Source organism: Arvicanthis niloticus, chromosome 4 (assembly GCF_011762505.2).
Source record: "Arvicanthis niloticus isolate mArvNil1 chromosome 4, mArvNil1.pat.X, whole genome shotgun sequence".
Taxonomy (NCBI): Eukaryota; Metazoa; Chordata; class Mammalia; order Rodentia; family Muridae; genus Arvicanthis; species Arvicanthis niloticus.
The window spans coordinates 122,676,825-122,697,234 of record NC_047661.1 but is presented as its reverse complement, the minus strand read 5'-3'; the positions used below and the strand labels follow the sequence as shown (position 1 = coordinate 122,697,234).

The following is a 20,410-nucleotide window of genomic DNA, read 5'->3' as shown; positions in this document are numbered from 1 at the left end:
TCTCCAGCTCTTTAGGAGAACATAAAACCTAAAGACGAGAGGGAAATGACCTAGAAAATAGGATAATTCAAAGTTCAAAGATGTATTCCAGGCTGGTCATTCAGTTGGTAGAGTACCTGCCTATCACACACTGATCCCTAAATCTGATTCCCAGCACCACACAGTCCAGGAATTGTGGCAAGCATCTGTCACCCTAGCACTTGGAAGTGGAGGCGAGTGCATCAGGAGTTCAAGCCAGCCTGGGCTGATATACTGAGTGTCAGGCTAGCCTGGGTTGTAGGATATCCTCTCTTAAACAAAAAATGAGTTTCAAATTACATCAGTTAAGGAGTTTATGGGGTATGTAGAAGTTAAATGATTTGCTTTATACTATAAATAGGAAGAAGTGACAATCAAAGGTAAGTTCTACCTCACCTAGGGCAAATTCCCACCTAGGGCACAGACACAGAACACAGTTAGCACTGAGAAGTGATAAAGGCAACCAAGACAACAACAGCCTGAGCCTGTGAAGACCTGCTCAGAGGAACAGGAGGGCAGAAGGAAAAACTTGATTAAAGTTCTCGTAAAGGAATTTGCAGCTGTGGAAGTCTATTGGCGTTTGAGTTCATACAGTTCAACAGATCACTCAAGAGACACCCCAAACCTCCTCTGCTCTAGCAGCTGGGGACACCCCGAACCTCCTCTGCTCTAGCACCTCAGGGGTCCTTGGAAACAAGCTGCTATGTAGGAGCAGAAGCTGCCCACCTCACCCTCATTACCAGTTATTCTAACAAGATCCAGCCTACGTTGTCCCTGTCTAAATGTCCAAAGAAAGGGAGCAGATGACAACGTGCCCTTGGCAAGGATGGAACATAGTTCCTCCTGTCTTTCTGCTCTGTCATCGTACAGCACAAAATCGCTGTCATAGACATTGCTATCACCACATGAATTTTAACCAGCGAGAGAAGGAGGAAGGAACTAGAACTTCCATCTTCAGGACATTTCTGATGCTCCATCTTATACCCAACCAGAACCAGTCTCATTGCCATTTGGAAGCTGCAAAGGGCACTAGAAATATAGAACTATTCACTTACTGAGAACCTATGAACCTAGTTACAAGCCCAGGCCTCATTCTGTTACAAAACTGAAATAGATTTGCCCTAACCCAGCTTACATGAGCAATAAAATCTGACCACAGGTGGCCTCTCTCTATAGTATACTACACCCTATTTATGGACATTGTAACCTAAGCCAAAGAACACCCTAGTAACTGGGCCCCTGAGCCTGAACCAGTCCCAAGCTGAAGGTTATCAAAACCCTGACAAAGTATAACACCAAACTGGAGCAACTGGGTCATTTCTCTCTGTGGTTATGAAACAACCCCTCATGGTCAGAAGGCATCCAACAGCATCCTCAGGCTTCGACAATGTCTCTTTCTAGAACCTGATTCTTGCTCAAGATTTCTTAAATTTCAGGGTTTGCTTTCCTTTTAATGCACATGAGTTGTTCCCAATCGTAAGGACGATTTGGGAACAACTTGTAGTTACTCCTACCTGCAGGTCACCAAGCAAATGATATCACATGAGGGATTTTAGCTCTATTTTTCTCCAGGTGGAACTTGTCATATCCTAACTGGGCCTTAGCGTAGAGTTTCTCTGTGGGTATTGAGAACAGGAAAGTTATTGAAAAGCAAATGGAAAAATACAAAAAGCATCTTTCAGCTTCTGACGACAGCTTTCACACAAAATCACTAAGTTCAAGCCCATATGCTGTCCCTACAGACTGCTGTCCCCACAGACTGCTGTCCCCACAGACGGGATGAAGGGTCCGGGACAGGCAGAGTGAATGGGTCCCTTAGCAGTCGTGGAAGGTTCTCTGTCCCTCTCCATCCAGGAAAGATCACACTAGCATTGAAACAGGCCGCTGGTATAGCTGACATTCTGCAGATCGGAGCTTTTATTCCTCACTTTGGACTTTTTTGCGTGTTACCTTTGGTCTATAGCTCATCACAAATGCACTTGCCACATGAGAACACATACCATGTGTGCAGTGGGAAAGAGCCTGCCTGGATGCCAATATATTTTTATGGTAAAATATGTGTGAAAACTGGTGGGTATTAATTTTAACAACACAAGCAGACAGGATACCAGAAGCAAAGGGAGTCAAAGAAGTCCATGCTGTTTGAATTCAGACCCTATAAATTACATGCAATGAACTATTGCAAGTCTGGGTCACAAGCTTGGTCACTGTCCAGTGGAATTATAAATTGACACATTTTCCTTTGGCCAGTGTGTGTGTGTGTGTGTGTGTGTGTTTAAGTGAAATTTCCAGTGTGTTAATGCCTTCCATTTTAGTTCTACACTTTTGCACTAATTGTCTGGATTTCAAAGGTACTTGAGTTTTAGACACTAACTGTGCCCTGCACTATTTTAATCTCTCTCTCTCTCTCTCTCTCTCTCTCTCTCTCTCACACACACACACACACAGAGAGAGAGAGAGAGAATGAGAGAGAATTCAGGAATTAGAGATTGCAAGCCAATTTAATTGAAAAGAAACAAACGGCCATATTACACCAGAGCATGCAGCAAGCATAAGCATTATTTTAAAAGAAATTTTAATTAAAATATAATTACACAATTCCTTCTGTTTTCTCCCTCCCTCATGAGATTTATTTTTGGTAGCAGATAGCTAATGGACATCAATGTGGAGAAAAAGAGGTCAATTTCTGCCACACTTTTCATTTTGTTTTTAACAAATAACCAAATGAATATTAAAATTTTTTGTCCTTGGAGTTTAGTATATGTTGTCAGGAACACAAATCATTTTTTTACTGTATTAGTGAAATTTGTCTTTGGGGGAATTTAATTTGCAAAAGTCTTAATGGCCCACTGTTGCCCAACCACTGCCAGATTTGGAAGCCAAAGGAAAAAAGTACTTACTGGTAGTGGGTGATTCATCTGCCTGAGACAATCCTTGCGAATGGGAGCTGCAGGGGTCAGGTCTGGGCCCAGAGCCAGGAGATGCTTCTCCGTAATGATGTGGGGGTGAAGTTAAATGTTGAAAGAACTGACTACTTCAGGACAGAAATGCTTCTTAGGAAAAACTTGTTCATTCTGCTTTGAGACAGGGAAGAGAAACCCCAGGAAGGAGAAGGAAGTGTATTGTGCACTAACAAGCAGCTTGTAAGTTCTATGCAGGAGTCCCATAGGCAATCACTAACCTGGTACCAGCTCTGGCCAGTTGTGGCAGTGTGACGACAAAAGATAATGAAATCCAAGTCCATTTGGTGATTATGACAATTTGCCTCTTAGAGTCACATGCACAGACTAGCAGTGATGTCCAGTGATGGAGCATCGTGCAAGTAAGAACACAGAAGTCTTTGGTTACCCACAAGCAGGTGGCTAAACTCTACACCTGTAAAGTGGGAATATTTTACCATTTTCAAAGGCAGAATCAGGAAGGCCTGGGATGCAAAGCCTTCTCTGGTTAGAAAATGTTCCTCTCTTCTGCTGAATAAGAACATAGGCTGGCCTCTCTCCTCAGCAGCAGCAGACAGGCAAGGCTGGGAGAGTATTGTCGGCAGAAGCTTGTATTGTGCTACTCAGCCTTGAGCTGGAATCCAGCCCCACTACTCACTCAACACCGGGTCCTGGGTAAGTGGTAAATAAGGCTAAATGTACCTGTCACTTGCAGGGGTCACATTGTCTGGGAAACCAAATCTGTGCACCATCTGCTAAGGGGGAACATGCAGCAAGGCTGGTTATGCTGTGTCTCGGGCACCACCCATTGGCACCTTTTAGACTTTTAATGCTGTGGTGACCTGTTGCAGCCTGAGCTTCCCCATGCTTGGGGGCCAGAAATGTTGAGAACTGCTCTACCCCACGTTTGGGGTTCAAAATGTCTCAGACCGTTCTGTCAGTGTTGGAACCCATACTGCCAAAGCCTTGGGGGCTAAGTTGTTAGAGCCTGCACTGCCCTAAGCTGCTCCGGTCTGCGGGTCGGGGTTCAGCAAGAGAGAGTTGAGGATGGACGCGAGGAATGGAGACCAGACAGAGTGTGATTCATCCCTGTTTATTCTTCAGTCTCTCTTCTTCTCCAAGTCCCAAGTCTTGACTTCCTAGTCCCTAGTTCCTAATCCCTAGTGCCTCCAAGTTCCAAGTTTCTTCTTCCAAGTGCTAAGTGCCTAATGTCTAATTCCAAGTTCTTCCTCTAAGTGCCAAGACTCAAGTGCCTAATTCCTACTCCACGTTGTACTCTCTGAAGTGTCTGATTCTCTGTTCACTCTTCTGTCTGCCTCTTGCCTTTTATATGTCTCACTTCTAAGCCACGCCCTTAAGCCACGCCTTTAAGTCATGCCCTTAGGCCTTGTCTCTAAATCTGATCTCTAAGTCACGCCCTTAAGTCTCGGCTCTAAATCACACCTTTAAGTCTCACACAACCAAGGGAAGATCCTGGGTATCTAAAGCAAGATGTTATCAGAGTGTGCTCAGCTGTTGTAGGCTAATGTAATCAAGTCTCTTTTCAGGGTATATGGCTCAAGATGGCTGCAAGGATGATAGCCGCCTTCTGTCGGCTCCCCACACTGAGCCTCCTCTTCTGTTCTTCATATGTTTACTCTCTTTCTCATAAAAGGCTAGCAGGACAGTTTCCTGCAGATTTGGTTGTCCCCATTCCTCATGTAATACATTTCTATTAGATTCCTTTATATTTTATGGATAGAGTGGAAATTAGTTCTTCAGTGGAACTAAGTTTATGTCCTTACAGAGACATGAACCCATATTTTTTCTTGGAAAAAGGCACAAAACCACTATATTCTCAAGTCTGAGTAGGGTTCAAAAACCCTCAAGCATTCCCGAGAGCCAGTCTGGGCCAACGCTATGGGAAGAGATGTTCAAGAGAGAGAAGGTAGAACACACTGGTATATACATACACATACATGTACACATACACTTTAAAATATACATGTACATACATACACGGGGGGGGGGAGGAAAGGGGGGGGAGGGCTCTGGCAATGGCAATGACTGGCTTCTTTTGGAACTGCTGGCCAGTGAGGTTCTGTCTTAGTTATGGTTTCTGTTGCCACGATGAAACACCGTAACAAAAAGCAACTTGGGGAGGAAAGGGTTTATTCAGCTTATGCTTCCACAACACAGTTCATCATCAAAGGAAGCAGGACAGAAACTCAAACAGGACAGGAACCTGGAGGCAGGAGCTGATACAGAGACCGTGGAGGAGGCTGCTTACTGACTTGCTCCTCATGGCTTGCTCAGCCTGGTTTTTATAGATCCTTTGACCATCGTCTCAGGAAGGGCACTTCCTACAATGGGCTGGGCCCTCCCCCATCAGTCACCGATTAAGAAAATATAGCTTGCCTGAAGCCAGATTTTATGGAGACAGTTTCTTAATTGAATCTCCCTCCTCTCAAACGACTTTTGATTGTGTCAAGTTGACATAAAACTAGCCAGCCTTGGTACCATAGACCCATATACCTCCTCCCAACCAAAAAAAAAAAAAAAAAAAAAAAAAAAAAAAAACTAAAAACCAACATTGCAAGATATTTCTATTACTCTTAATGACTCTCAGAACTTTATTGTTGAAGACACTACATGTTTGAGTCATAGAACATGACAAAAACCAAGGTGTACAGGCCTGGAAGCTTCATCCTTACTGGCTAGCTTTCATGGTGCTTGAAGGTGCTGTGCAAGCTTCCAGAGGGGAAAGGTAATCTCCAGTCACACCGCTATGAGCCCTGTAAGATGCACTCATGACAGATCTGAAAAGACGTGCCATCTGCTGCAGTAGTGGCTTGAGGATCCAACAGCTTTCGAATTGAACACAAGTCCTACTCTATAGGATGAAGCCCATATCTGCACCATTATTCAGCTAAGAACCTATAGATAGACAGGTCATAGGCCTTAGGGGGAAACCTTCTACTATTGTGCTGCCAAATGGACAGAATATTAAACTGACTCCTAATCACTTACCATTCCACCCATAGATGAAAGAATCTCTCATTCCTTGTCTGAGAAGCTTCTGTCTGCAGAGATAGTAATATAATGACTTGACTTTAGCCACAGTGTGGAGAATAAGAGACTGCAGAATTCTCAGGCCTACGAGGAACATATACACTGCAGTCCACTCCCAAGGCTCAAGGATCCCTCAGATGGAAGAGAGGGCAGAAGGAATGTAAGACTGGTGTGGTAGATAGCTGTAGGGAAACAGTATCCTCTGAGTACAACACAGCAGTCCTAATACTGTACAGGTGAAAGCAAGACAAATCCCCGAATGGAAAGGTGGATGAGTCAGGCACACAGTTTCAACCCATATCTGTGGAGCTATTGGCAATCATTAGCTGCTGAGGGAGGGAGAGACCGGTTTTTTCCCCTAAGAGTGCAGCCCCTGGTGAGTCAACCATATCCCACTGGAAGACCTCACATATAAGAATATTTGAGTGACAAATTCATTTTTAAGGATAAAACCAAAAGACATGGTGGGAAGGGAAAGGGTGATGAACTGGGAGTTAGTTGGGGGAAGGTGGGTAATACGACTTGAACTTGTTCAGTTACCTTCACTGACAGAGTCTTAAGAAGGGAGGACCAAGACAGGAAGATAAAGAAGACAGAAAGCTGGGACCAAGAGGTCTTGTATAAGCTATGCCTTAAGCCAAGCAAGCTTATCACGATGACAACATCCTATACACTAGTTCCAGAAGAAAAGAGACAAAGTCAGCAGGAAGCTAAGCAAGCAATGTTGTACAGAGGGAACACAGGATATTGCAAATGTACCACAGGCCAAGCACACAGTGGCCTTGGGACTGATAGCCATAGCCTTAGGATGGAAAGGGTTGGGTTCTCAGGTTCTGAAACTGTAGCTCCCCCACGGCTCTGGCCTCAGGCTATTGTTGGACTTTTCCAGTGTATTCCTGTTTTTTTAGAAAAGGAACTGTGTTCCTTCTCCACTTATCAGAGCCTCCGGGAAAGCCTTGGGTTGGCCTGGCTCTCAACAGAGGTATACTTTTTAAAAACATGTTGTACAAAGCTTTCAAATAACTAATAGAAAAAATCTAGAACGAAGATAAGGCAAATGGCAGGAAGGAGAGCGCCAGACTCTGTGAGAGACCAGAGCCATGAAACACACGAGAGGTGGAGTCTTGAGACCGATGGCCTTCAGAAGCTGGAGTGTGTCTGGTGGGAACACTTGAAATCCGTCACTTTGGAAACATGTCTGGCTTCCTGGTCAGCACAGACATGGAGGCAAAGGTTTACAAAGACACTTACCAGGCAAACATGCAGGCACGTGTTCTTCCCACAAAAAAGGCATTAAAAGGATTGGAAAAGAAAAGTTCAAAGTTCTACACTTAAAACATGGAAGCCAGTGACAAATGTTGGATTCTATTTCAGTGGTGAATATGTAAATCTCAAAAAGGCAATTCATTTAATACAGGGTAGAAAAAAGGGAAAGCCAGTTTTTTGTTTTTAAATGAAGAATGATATGAGCTTATTCCAGGAAGGAAAAGAAAGGGACGCAGAGTTCCAAGTCTCTCACTGTGAGATGAGATTTAGATGGTATAGAGGAAGCCGCCCCCAGAACCAGAAGCCTCAACCGGAATCCAGACTGCCACAACTGCAAGCTCCAGAAAGAAGACGTTTACTTAGAGGATTACCCCCAGAGCCTCCCAGAGCGAACTGATCAGCAGTACAGTAGAAAGGACTTCACAGATGTTTACAATTCAACCCTCGCCCCTTTGGTCACAGCCGAAAGGAGCACACAAAACTACAGGCTGGTTTTCAATGTGTCTCCTCACTCTTAAGAAAACATCCCTCTACTGGGCAGTGGTGGCGCACGCCTTTAATCCCAGCACTTGGGAGGCAGAGGCAGGCAGATCTCTGAGTTTCAGGCCAGCCTGGTCTACACAGATTGAGTTCCAGGACAGCAAGGGCTACACAGAGAAACCCTTTCTCGAAAAAACAAAAACAAAAAACCAAAAGAACAAGAGAGAGAGAGAGAGAGAGAGAGAGAGAGAGAGAGAGAGAGAGAGAGAGAGAGAGAGAGAGAGAGAGAGAAAGAAAGAAAGAAAGAAAACATCCCTCACAAATCAGGACACAAACATGGGCTTCTGATACTGAATCTCCAGTAATTTGGTTGTAAGGGGAGGAGCTGATACTAAAATCTAGTTCCCTAATTGATTCTTAATTATGTCAATAAAGACAGCAGAAGCTAATCGCTGGGTGAAAGATAAAAGGGTTTTCCAGGTCCCAGGAGGAAGAGGAGGAAAAGAGATTGGGGGAGGGGGGAGGGGGGGGGAGGGAGGAACATGAACCATGTAAGTCCTGGGGGCGACTGAGCCAGTGGCGGCCTCCACCACTGACAGAATTCTAAAACAAGATAGCTGATGGGTTTAGGGTTGTAGATTATGTACCCAGCCGTTGTGTTATCTGGCTGGTTTTAAAATATTAAGGCTGTCTGGTGTTTTCCATCTGAAGCCACTCAGGTGGGCAAGAGAAAGGGCGTGGCCTGGGCAGTGGTTAGAGCACTGGTTGGTCTGTTTAGAGTGATTGCAGCTCCTGGCAATCACTTTTCTTAGGAAAAGCAGGAGCTGGCAGTTTGGCAGAGCTGAGTGAGACCGAAGCAACTTGCAGAAGCTAGCTGTGGGGGCTGGGTGAGCAGGCCATGGCAGTGGTTGATCTTGAAGCATAGCGCTGGGCAGAGCAAGGGGCGAGTGTGCACTTAAAACTACACTCAACATTCGGTTATGAAAGTCCTGTGAGTTTCACAAGCTTTGTAACACGAGCACTCAATGTGGTTGTGGCATTTTCCTTATCCAACCGTTTGATCTTTCTTCTCCGGAGCCCTGTCCAAGCCGGCACAGAGCATTTTGTAAGTTACTGGTTTCCAGGCCTCTCACCTCTCACGTGACACACACAGGCTGATGCTAACTTTACACTCGGGTCTCACAGCAATGGAAAGAGGCCGGACATGTACATAGTGGCTCTCAAACTTCCTGATGCTGCGACCCTTTAATACAGTCCCTCATGTTGTGGTGACCCCCAACCATACAATTATTCCTTTGCTATTTCATAACTGTAATTTTGGTACTGTTGTGAATCGTACTGTACATATCTGATATGCAAGATATCTGATAGGCAACCCCTGTGAAAGGGTCGTTTGACCTCCAAAGGGGTTGAAACCCACTGAGAACTGCTACTCCTGGCGGAGCCAGGATTTTAGTGTGTCCATCGGCCACACCCTTGCTATGACTAGGATGAGCGTTCCCAAAGGTGTTTGGTCCCCAGGATGGTGTTATTGAGAGACAGTGGAGCCTTGAAGAACGGGGGCTCTGTGAGACATTCTTAGGTCACTAGGGTACACTATTCAAGGATCCCAGGGTCTTCCTCTGGTTCCTTGCTTCTGAGCTGTGGCATAAGTACCTCTGTGTGTGTCTTCTCAATAGCATGAGCCACCCTTGCAAGAGGCCCAATGCAAAGTGGCCACCTGAGATCTCTAAAAACCTTGAGCCCAAACAAGCCTTTTCTCTTTTAAAGTTAATTGCCTCAAGCAGTTCTTTATACCACTAGAAGCCTAATGCTAACAGCACATAAAACCAAAGTAGAATAAAGGTAAATGGAGCAATTTATCCACAATACTAAGAGCTTTATAGGGAAGATTTCTAAACAATGTAGACTTTATTGTTTTGAAAATAAAGGAAGGGCTGGAGAGATGGCTCTGTGGTGAGGAGCACTGACTGCCCTTCCAGGGGATCGGAGTTCAATTATATGGAGATTCACAGCTGTCTATAACTCCAGTCCTATGGATCAATACTCTTTTTTTGGCCCCTTTGGGCACAACATATACATATAATGCACAGACATACATTCATGCACATAAGAAAATTAACATGTTAAAAATAAAGGGAGGGGGCTGGAGAGATGGCTCAGTGGTTAAGAACACTGACTGCTTTTCCAGAGGTCCTGAGTTCAATTCTCAGCAACCACATGGTGGCTCACAACCATCTGTAATAGGGTTCAATGCCCTCCTTTTATATGTCTGAAAACAGCTACCATGTACTCACATAAAACAAGTAAATAAATAAATACATAAATAAGTGTTTTTTAAAAAAATAAATAAAGGAAGCATTTAAAAGCCCAGGAAGGTTAGTGGGTTGTTCATACACACAGGTCTTAACTGTGGTTTCTAAAGTCGTTCTTTTTAGGCTCTGTAGAGTAACGTGTAATGAATAATGTCAGTGATTGATATAAAGCTAGTCACCTCTCCAGTCTGAATCCATTTTAAGTCATCAGTTATGCTCGAATTCCTCTGGTCATGAAAGCAATAGGTTTTCATAGTTGGAAAAGTCAGGAAAGTGCACGATCCAAGGGAAATCTCATTCCTGAATCCTGTTGTTCAGTCTTTGTAAACATATTTCCAGAGAAGTATGTTAGAGCCTCTTTCCATGTGCACATTCACCCGTCTGTCAACTGTCTGAACACTTAGAAAAAGCGGCTCTTTACACCAGAGGAGTGGATACACATTACTCAAGGAAAAACAATGTATACTTATTTTAATGTCCCAGTATGCACTAAGCATTCCGCAAGGGTTGTAACAATCATAAACGCAGCACAACAAGGTCAGAAAAATCATTATTAGGCTAGAAATAAATCGTCAGTTGCAAATGCCAAAGGTTTTGTTTTTTTTTTTAATGTTCTTGTTTTTATTCATGCTAACTGGTAGAGGAACTTAAAAGTAGTTTTTAAACATTTAAAATAATGTTTTTATTAATTATTTGAGAATTTTATGTGATACATTTTGATAATATTTGCCTCCCATCTCAGTTCATCTCAGGTCTACCTCACTCACTCAACTTCATGTTTTTTCTTTCTCTCCCACTGAGGCCAGTTTGGGTTTGTCTGGCTACTTCTGGGCATGAAGCCTAGTACCCTTTATTGGATTTTAAGGATCCAAACCCACGGGAAGCTCTCTCCCAGAAATACTCAGGGAACGGACTCGCTGCAATCGCATGAGGTTTATTGAATGACAGTGGCCCGTGTACTGGGCCCCTCCACTCATAGGCAAGAAGGGACCCCAAGTGGTGGAAAAGGATAGTTTTTATACAAAGTTCAAAAAGATAGTTAATTGCTTCTTGGACAATAAAAAGAGATTTCAAACATTTCCAAGCTTAGTTTCCTTCCCAGTCTCCATCCCAATTTACATCTGTATCTCCAAGAGAATTCCTTTAAGTGACTGTTTACCCAGGTGTTTTATTGCCTCTGTCTTGGGTCCTTTGTTCTTTTGAAATGTTAGTTCAAGTCCCTGGGATGCATCCCAGGGGCAGCTAACACTTGAGTGTAAATTGAAACTCCGAACCTTCTGTGGTTTAGGTATGAGTGTAATGGTAGCTTCATAGAATGAATTGGGTAGTGTTCCTTCTGTTTCTATTCGATGGAATAACTTGAAGAGGATTGGTATTAGGTCTTCCTTGAAGGTCTGAAAGAATTCTGCACTGAAACCATCTGGCCCCGGACATTTTATGGTGGGAAGATTTTTAATGACTGTGTCTATTTCTTTAGGCGTTATGGGACTGTTTAGGTGGTTTATCTGCTCCTCGTTTAACTTTGGTACCTGGTATCTATCTAGAAAATTGTCCATTTCCTCCAAATTTTCCAATTTTGTTGAGTATAGGCCTTTGTAGTAGGATCTGATAATTTTTTTAATTTCCTCTGTTTCTGTTGTTATGTCTCCCTTTTCAGTTCTGATTTTATTAATTTGAATGCTGTCTCTGCGCCCTTTGGTTAGTCTGGCTAAGGGTTTGTCTATCTTGTTGATTTTCTCAAAGAACCAGCTCAGTCATTCTGGATTTCTGACGGGGTTGAAAACTTATAGCTATTTACCTTGAGAGAAAAGATTTGAGTGGATGGTCGTCAGCTGACATTCATCCTAAAGCCAAGGAAAAAGCCAGGTTCAGAACTAAGTGTTTTAGTTAGGATAGATGACAGAGGTGCTGGTTAGTCAACAAAAGGATGGACTGGGTATTAGGACTATCTTGTACCTCACTGGTACAAATTGGCATAATTATGCTCTAATTGTATTTTGAGAGAAAAGTTTCCTTTTAACAGGAAGGGTGATGTGTAGGAGGAGCTAAGGTGGGAGGAGTACTGAGAGGAAGAAAAGGAGTAAGAAGAGGAGAAGAAGAAGGAGAGGAGAAGCTAGGTGATGAAAGAGAGATAGAGGGGGGAGACAGGGAGGCAGATGTTCATGTATCTCCACCAGTCAAAGATAGTTGATATATCTAGGTTGGGTAGTGGGTTACACCTCTGATTGAACAATACCAAACTTATAAAGCCTATGATTAACATTTTTTAAAAAAATGTATAAATGCAAAAAGGAAAAGGGGGCATGGGATAGGGGTTTTCTAAGGGGGGGGGAATGGGGAAAGGGGATGGCATCTGAAGTGTAAATGAAAGATCTAATAAAGAAAAAAAAAAAAAGAAAGAAAAAAAAAAAAAAAAAAAAAACTCCGAACCTAAGAATCTTTCATATTGAGACCTAAAATTTCATTTTTACAATTTATTCTCACACCTTCAGTGTGACTGACATACCAGGTGCCACACCCCAACCGAAGCTGGCTTTCTCTCCTCCAGCCTCAACCAAACCCCACTAACTCCTCAGCTAGGGTTGGAGTTTCATGCCCTCCTGCCCTCCTCCATGCTGAGCTTCTGTCAGAGCGCCAGAGTCTTTAAAAACACTATGATGATTTTTTTTCACACGGTTTTATTATGTTTTCTGCACTGCCCAGACATATCCCTGATGACAGTGTTTGCTTAGTAAAGTGTTCAAATTAATCGATGTGGCAGCAGCCAGTACTTTATAATTATTTCCTGAACAATCAGATTCTAAAGACAGATTCTAAGGCAAAGAACAGCAAGAAGAAATATCATTGTGATTCTCCTAACACTGCCCAGTAATTTTTAAGGAAACTGCCCAAGGCCATGGGGCTCCACATGTACACAACTACAAGTTCCTTGTTGAACTAGGAACAAAAAACAAAAACAACAACAACAACAAAAAACCCCACAATTACTTCATACAGAACAAAGCAATCAATATCCTGAGATGAAATTTTTGCAGGTAAACACAGTCATCCCCAGCATCACAATTGGCTGGAGCTATAAAGTCACAGCCTTGAGGGCAGCTTCCTCTTGACCCTCCCTGTTATTTTTCCGTAGGGATTGTCCAGAGGCAACAAAACCTGTAGAGAAAGCACAGGGTAACAACTTTAGAGAGAGCATTCTCCTTACTATGAGCAAGAATGTCACATTGTCAAGGAGGAAGTTCCTCTGCAAGACAATGACTTCAAATCTAGCAGGGCCTGAGTTCCCATGCTATAGTTGGTGGATGGGTTACTTTTTCAGAAAGTATAGAGATTTTGAAAGTTTTGTATGGTAGCTTTGGGTTATCGTATGTATGTTTAAATGTGTGCATGTGGGTGACATGTGTATATATTTGTGTGTGTGTGTGTGTGTGTGTGTGTGTGTGTGTGTGTGTGTGTAAGAACTGGGAAGGGTGTTGCATGTGTCACACCACTCTTTGGGAAGTCAGAAGGTAATTTTGTGTAGTAGCATCTTTTTTCTTTTACCTTTCTATGGGATTCAGGGTTCTAACTCAGGTCATCAGGCTTATAGATCAAGTGCCTTTTCCTACTGAATTGTCTCCTGACCCTCAGCTCATCAGTTCAGCTAGACTGGCCAACCTGTGAGCCCCAAGGGTCCTACAGCCTCTACTTTATCAGTGCTGTGACTACTGACACATGTCACAGTGCTTGGCTGATTACATGGATGTTGGGGACCCAAGCTCGGGTCTCCATGCTTGCACAGCGAGTGGTTTACTGATCATACCATTCCACCAGCTGCCAAGAAGCACCTTGTTTGTTAGTCATTAGGATATGGATGTTTTTAATGCATTATACAATCCTGCTTTTTAAAATTCATCGAGTAAATCTGACCTTCTCTGATAACTCATTTTGGACATCGGTCATTGTCCATAGCTATATTTTAGCCATGCCCCTGCAGAAACTTAAGATTAAAAAGAAGCTCCGATTTCAGTTTTAAACTCAAACATTAACTTCCCCCAGGGACGCATCCCAGGAGAAGCACATTTCAAAGACTCAAACAAACATTCCAGGAAGAAAGACCCAAGATAGGAGTTTATGAGTCCTTAACATAGTAAAACCTGGGTAAACAGAAGCTGCTTAAGCTGACCCTGTTTGCTGTAAAAAATAAGGTGCAAATTTGAGTTACTTAGCAACTGGGCCTGGGAAAGGAAACCAGGCTTAGGAACGGCTGTTTGAAATTTAGCCTTTATGGTTATTGTTTAAGAAGTAATTAACTGTCCTTGTGAACTCTGTAAAAAATGGTTCCTCTTGTCTGCATACAGGGGAACCCCAGTATACTGGCTTTCATCTTATCATCAATAAACCTCATGTTATTGCAATGAATTCTGTCCCTGAGTGTTTCTGGGGGAGCACATCCCCTGGTTTTGGATCTTTAGGTCCAACACCCCAAGAGCATCTGAGATCCACAGGCTGTGAGTGCAGTGTGAAATGTCTAGGCTGCTGTGTTGTAGAGTCTTTCTATCTTCCCATCCTGTCACTTGTCGAGAGAGAGAGAGAGAGAGAGAGAGAGAGAGAGAGAGAGAGAGAGAGAGAGAGAGAGAGAGAGCCAGGGCTGGGATCTAGGAAGGAGCTTCCTCTGCAGGTTTTTATTTTGCTCTCTGCAACTCCCAACCACTGCCCACTCCCCCCTCACCCCCTCACCCCTATCCCTCCCATGCCCTCCCCACCTACCACCTCCCACTCCCTCTGCAGCAATGATGCATCCACTTAGCTCTGGAGGGGATGGATGCAAGCTTAAGGCTCGGTAGACACCTCAGAAACCCTCTCGACTGTGCTGGGAGCTGAGCATTAGTCTGGCCGTTTCTTTCTGTTTGGAGCTCATTTGCCTCTAGCAGACATGGCTAAGATTGTTCTCGGATCTATCTCCTACCATTCAGCAAGAAATCACTCCCAAAGGCTTCCGTCCTCATTCACAAACAAAGCACACTGGCTATCCTCTCCTTCTTCTGAGGTAACTGTCTAGTCAGCTCAGTGAACGTGGGGCCTAACTTTCCCTCTTCCAGCAGCCAGGGCCCTACATCACCTCGTACAAGATATGTACACCTGGTACTCATGCGCCAGCACCAAGACAGGCATCCGAGTGTGACTGATGGCTCGGAGCCAATGGAACCCACTAGCACTATTTGCAAAAGAGAAATCAGGTATTGGAGGGAGGGTTGAAAGACTCCTGGTCAGCAGTCTCCAGCCGTAAGTTCCTAGAGACTCTTCTGTTAAGCTTATGCATCAGAAAGTATGGTTTCCAATGGCAGAAACATTCAAATAGAGTCTCTTCCTTACCTCTCTCCCTTGCACACACTAAAAGCAATTACCCAAAACAATGCTGCAGATGGGCCAAAGGTCTATGACTGAAAATGTCCATGGGGCAGGGTCAGTCCTGATTTCCCAGGAAGTGACCATAGAGGCCACCAGTCAGGGCTCCAGGATGCCTAGTCAGACAATTTTAATTGTCACAGCTAAAAGGAAGTCAGGGCTGTATATTTTCCTGAGACAAAGGTTCCCTTTGAAAGCATACATTTCTTGGTTTTGCCATCCGTAGCACAAACACACTCTCATGTCTCCCAAGCATATTGTGTGCTGCTGAATTGACTTTTAGTCAAAAGGTGGGCATGGTAAAAGAAAATGAAAATATAGCCTTCCTTTTCCATTGCCTCATGACGGAAGAATAATGCAGCTGCGACCTTCGGTGGCACTTTGCCAAGGAGATCTTAGAACTGTTTCCTTGGGCACGCTCTGTTCCTTCTCTTTGTTCCTCCCTGCAACTAGCATGCATCCTCTGTAATCTCTCATCCATGTCTGGAGTACTCAGCCTCAGGAGACCCAGAGCCAAAGAGGGTTCTAATCAGCGGCAACTGTAAATACTCTGCCTAGCCAGCAGCTGCTACAGGTTTTACACGTTTATATTGTCCCACGTTGACAAGGAGACTGGAGGGAGATGGTGCAGAAATGTGCTTTCAGTGTTTTTACAGTTTCTTACCTCTTCCTTGTTGATTAGCCCCATTTTGGACATGTCGATGTTAAAGTAGTGAATGTTCGGAAGGCTGACCTCCATGTCTTCTATCTGGAATCCACAACAGCAGGGGTTAGACTGAGCACTGGAGACTCTCTCTCTTCCTCCATCTAATCATCCATCCTGACTACTTCCTGTAGCCATGATTGTACCTTAAGATACTCTCCCATGATCCTCTGCTGCCAATCACTCCCTCCCTCCCTCCACCCACACTAGTCTTCCTGTTACATTGATAGCAGGCTCAACCCTCCCCCTTCAATATTAAACTGTCTCTGAAGAACTCAGGCTCTTTGAGGTGGGAATCTGGTAGATCCCTTCCACATCTAATTGGCCTTCAGAAACTGGCCAGCCAACATGCTCATGTCTTCCCTAGTCCGTCCCTCCCCATAGGATGATTCCTAACAATAGGTCCTAGAATAAGTGTAAAATTGTAGACCTGTGTACATGACATAAAGATTTAATGAACTATACTCGATTTTTCAAATGGAAAACAATACTCATGTTAAATCTTTAAGGTTATATTGTAATTTAAAATTCTGACTCTTTGTGATACTGTGCCAGGACGTGGCATCATGGGAAAAGCCAGCCCAGCCTCAGGCGAGCCCATCTTCTTGGATCATGTAGATAGATATCCTCTTGGTATGTCAAGCCCTATCCATTTCTCTGGTCCACTTGAAGGCCTCAGAATGCACTGCATCATGAAATGAGCCTTCCCCCAAGGAACAGGTCTCTAGTAGAGATCTGCCCAGGTTCTGGAAGGAGTCTCCAGACTACTGGGTGAAAAATTCTGGGGGAGCTATGGGCACCCAAAGAGTTTATCAGTTTTTACCAGCTCTACCCAGTGGAGGTAGGCACAGGCAGAAGAAGCAAAAAGAAGGATGCTACAGTCCTGACTAAGGAAGAGAAGTCACGCTGGTCCAGGCGATGCTTCTCTTAATTCAACATAGCATTGGCCCATGCTTTCTTGGCCACACCTCTGTAACATCATCTCACAAGTCTCCTAGCCCGTGGTCTGTCTTGACTTTTTATCATACTATGACATGTGATCACTCTAGAATGCAAACCTTACCACGCTATACTTTGCTACACTAAGTGGCCCCGGGTGGTTTAGAATAAAACATAGGCTATAAATAAGCCTACAAATGTCCTCTTGACCCATTTACACCTTATGCCTGCACACAGGAAAATACTTCCCTCCTAACATGTCACATGCTGTTGGCCCTTAACAGTAAATGTCTATGTCATGCCTATCTCCTGTCTCCACATTTATCCTGGCCCCTAGCCCTTGAGTGTGAACCCAGATTACCCCTATCGTTTTTGAAGACTCAGCACACTCCTCTCCTAGAAAACCAACCTAGTGATACCTCTTATACCTCAGTGAGACTTCCCTCATATTCCCATAATAATGTATTATTGATCTTTTAAAACTTTTACTTGTTTTCTGTGTTTACATAATGATGAAATATTTGAGGGTAAGGACCATGTCTAGGTTATCTTTGTATCTCTTGGGTCCTACCAGAGACACAATGTCCAGGAATATCAAATAGATAAATAGATGGATGGATAGGTGGACAAATGGGCAAGATGGATGGGTGGCTGGGTGGATGAAAGGAAGGAAAGAAAGAAGGGAAATTGGATTGAATTTCTCTACATTTATCATTTATGCCTTGAAACATACAACCTTTGTCTAGTTATCTCTCCAGATAAAGATAGGAAAGTGGCCAGAACTTGAAGTTTAAATCTGCAGTAGGTTGAAGGAAATCAAAGGAGTTTTCAACAAAACTGCAGCACTGTGGCAGCCGCCTGTGTTTTTAGGTTGAACAGATTTTCCCATGTTCTGCTGTCTTCTCACTTGCTATAACAAGCTTTTGAACAACAACAGATGTCACTTCTCAAGTGTCTTCCACTCTCCTATTTTAACACTCAACTCTTCCTCAGAGCTGACAGGAGACACAGTTCCTCTCCGTCCTCCCAATACAAGTGACAAAGCATACCTCAGGAAGCTGGCTCAGGGACAGCACTTGTATGTCATAGAGGGTCTTCTGTACAGAAGGTGAGTATTCGCCTTTGTCATAGGGTCCAGCAAATTTCTGCAGGACAATGTCCCGGACAGCGCCCCTAGGACACAACGGTGGAGATTGGAGGCGCTCATGCAATTTATTAGGGATGTATTATAAAGCTAAAGAGGAGTGCCCAAAAGCCATGGTACGGATGGTTTTTAGGAAGGATCCTTATTCTGCAATGCTACAATGAAAACAAGCAGAATCCACTTCATATCCCTTTCCTCTCTCTCTCTCTCTCTCTCTCTCTCTCTCTCTCTCTCTCTCTCTCTCTCACACACACACACACACACACACACACACACACACCAACACTGCATTAACAAACACTAAGCAGCTACCTTTTCTCATAGAGTGACACTTAGGCCAAATAGATTTCAGCATCCATCTTCTACCACGTATGCAGATACATAAGGGTGACTCCCAAACACAGAACCTCCCCCCTGCTCACGGCTGTGGCCTTGAACTTCCTACTCAGGGCTTAGTGTGATTCTGTAAGCCAAACACACCGAACCTTCAATACAGTGGAGGCAGTGCTGTGATCACCCCCTTACTTCCCCACCCCCTTACCCCTGATTGGAGATGATAGATCTGAGCTCACAAGTTAAGCAGCCCCTCTGAACCTTTGTCTTTAGTAGGAGGCCTGCAGCCCTCCCCTACCTGGCCCCTCACTGTGGTGATTCTCTCACCATCAATACTCAGACTCTAGCCCCCAGGGAGAGCACGTGAAATAAGGAAAGGAAAGAGGACCAGGGTGAGGTTTCCTTCCAAGCATTCAAAAACCTCTTAATAATAATAATAATAATAATAATAATAATAATAATAATAATAATTAATAGTAATAAAAGAAATAATTAAAGAGTGGATAAAACAACCAGTGAGAGATTCTTTGTAAGGGAGGAACAGATTCCGGCTCATCCCTGGGTGGAGATGTCTAACAGTTAGCATTTCAGCAAAGGAATTCAATCTCCATAGCTCAGAGTTCAGAAGCCAATTGTTCCTTGTCAGAATTGTGATAAAACTCACACTTTACAAGGCTTAAGCATTTGTCATTCTCTCTCTCTCTCTCTCTCTCTCTCTCTCTCTGTGTGTGTGTGTGTGTGTGTAGGCACATGTGTATGTATTTGTGTGTGCCAGCATATATGTGTGTGTGTGTGTGTGTATGTGTTTGTGTGTGTATGTCTCTGTGTGTGTGTCACAGAGGTCAACCTCAGCTGCCTTTGTCAGTTGCTCTCCATTTTTTTATTTTTTAAGAACAGGTCTGTGGTATGTACCTGAACTTTGCTACTGCTTTGTCCAGGCTGGCTGTCCAGTGAGCTGCAGGGACCAGCCTGGCTCCATCTTCCCACTGCTGGTTAAGTACACACCATCGTGCCTGGCTTTAACGTGTGAGTTCTGGGGCTCAAATGCAGGTCCTCGTGCTTGCAATGCAAACGCTTTATAAATGAGCTCTCTCCTCAGCCCATTTACAAAATGCTTCTGTGAATATCAGAAGACGTGGAGCTTAGCCTTGGATGACCAATTGTCACCATACGTCCAAAACCAAAGGGTTTTCTGGGACATGGACATTTCAGTATTGAAACAAAGACAGTCTTCATCAACTGGGAGGGGTTGGGAACCTTAGTTCAGGCCCCTTTGCATTGCTGCACAGGTAGGTATTACCTTCATTTGAAGGAGTCCAGAAGCAGAAATGTCACTTGGGGTGTTTTTAGAGATATAGATTCTCTTAGGGGCCAGGAGCAAATGCAGTGATCTTTATTTTAACAATATCTTAAGTATTCTATTGTGCACTTATGTCTGAGAGCCACTGATAGAATCTGGAAAGAGAGGCTGGAAAGATAGCTCGCCATGTGACCAAGGGGATCTAAGCTCCATCTCCAGCACCTGCATTACAAGCTGCACATTATGTTGCCTACTTAACCCCAACACCGAGAACACGGGCAGACCCTGGCCCAGCCAGCTAAGCTGAATAAGCAAGTCCCAAGTCCTAGTAAGAAGCTGGTCACAAAAAACAAGGGGGATAACTTGTAAGAAACACCACCTGGAGTTGTTCTCTGGCCTCCACGTGCATGTGCATACAAATGCATGCATACGCACACCCACAACCCCCCCACACCAACACACAACACACACACCCCCCACACCAACACACAACACACACACATACACACACACACACACGCGCGCGCGCACACA

At 44.0% G+C, this 20,410-nt stretch overlaps 1 protein-coding gene across 1 annotated transcript in view; it reads right to left on the bottom strand.

Annotated features, from left to right (window-relative positions):
- Positions 1-12,727: 12,727 nt before the first annotated feature.
- LOC117707839 (uricase) overlaps positions 12,728-20,410 on the bottom strand; it is a 36,878-nt gene continuing 29,195 nt past the window's right edge. Inside the window, exons 6-8 of the mRNA XM_034501382.2 lie at positions 18,149-18,272; positions 16,122-16,205; positions 12,728-13,225 (exon numbers count right to left, since the gene is read on the bottom strand). Of these exons, the coding sequence (XP_034357273.1) occupies positions 13,151-13,225; positions 16,122-16,205; positions 18,149-18,272 (283 nt within the window). The 3' untranslated portion in view covers positions 12,728-13,150. The remainder of the gene's footprint in view (positions 13,226-16,121; positions 16,206-18,148; positions 18,273-20,410) is intronic.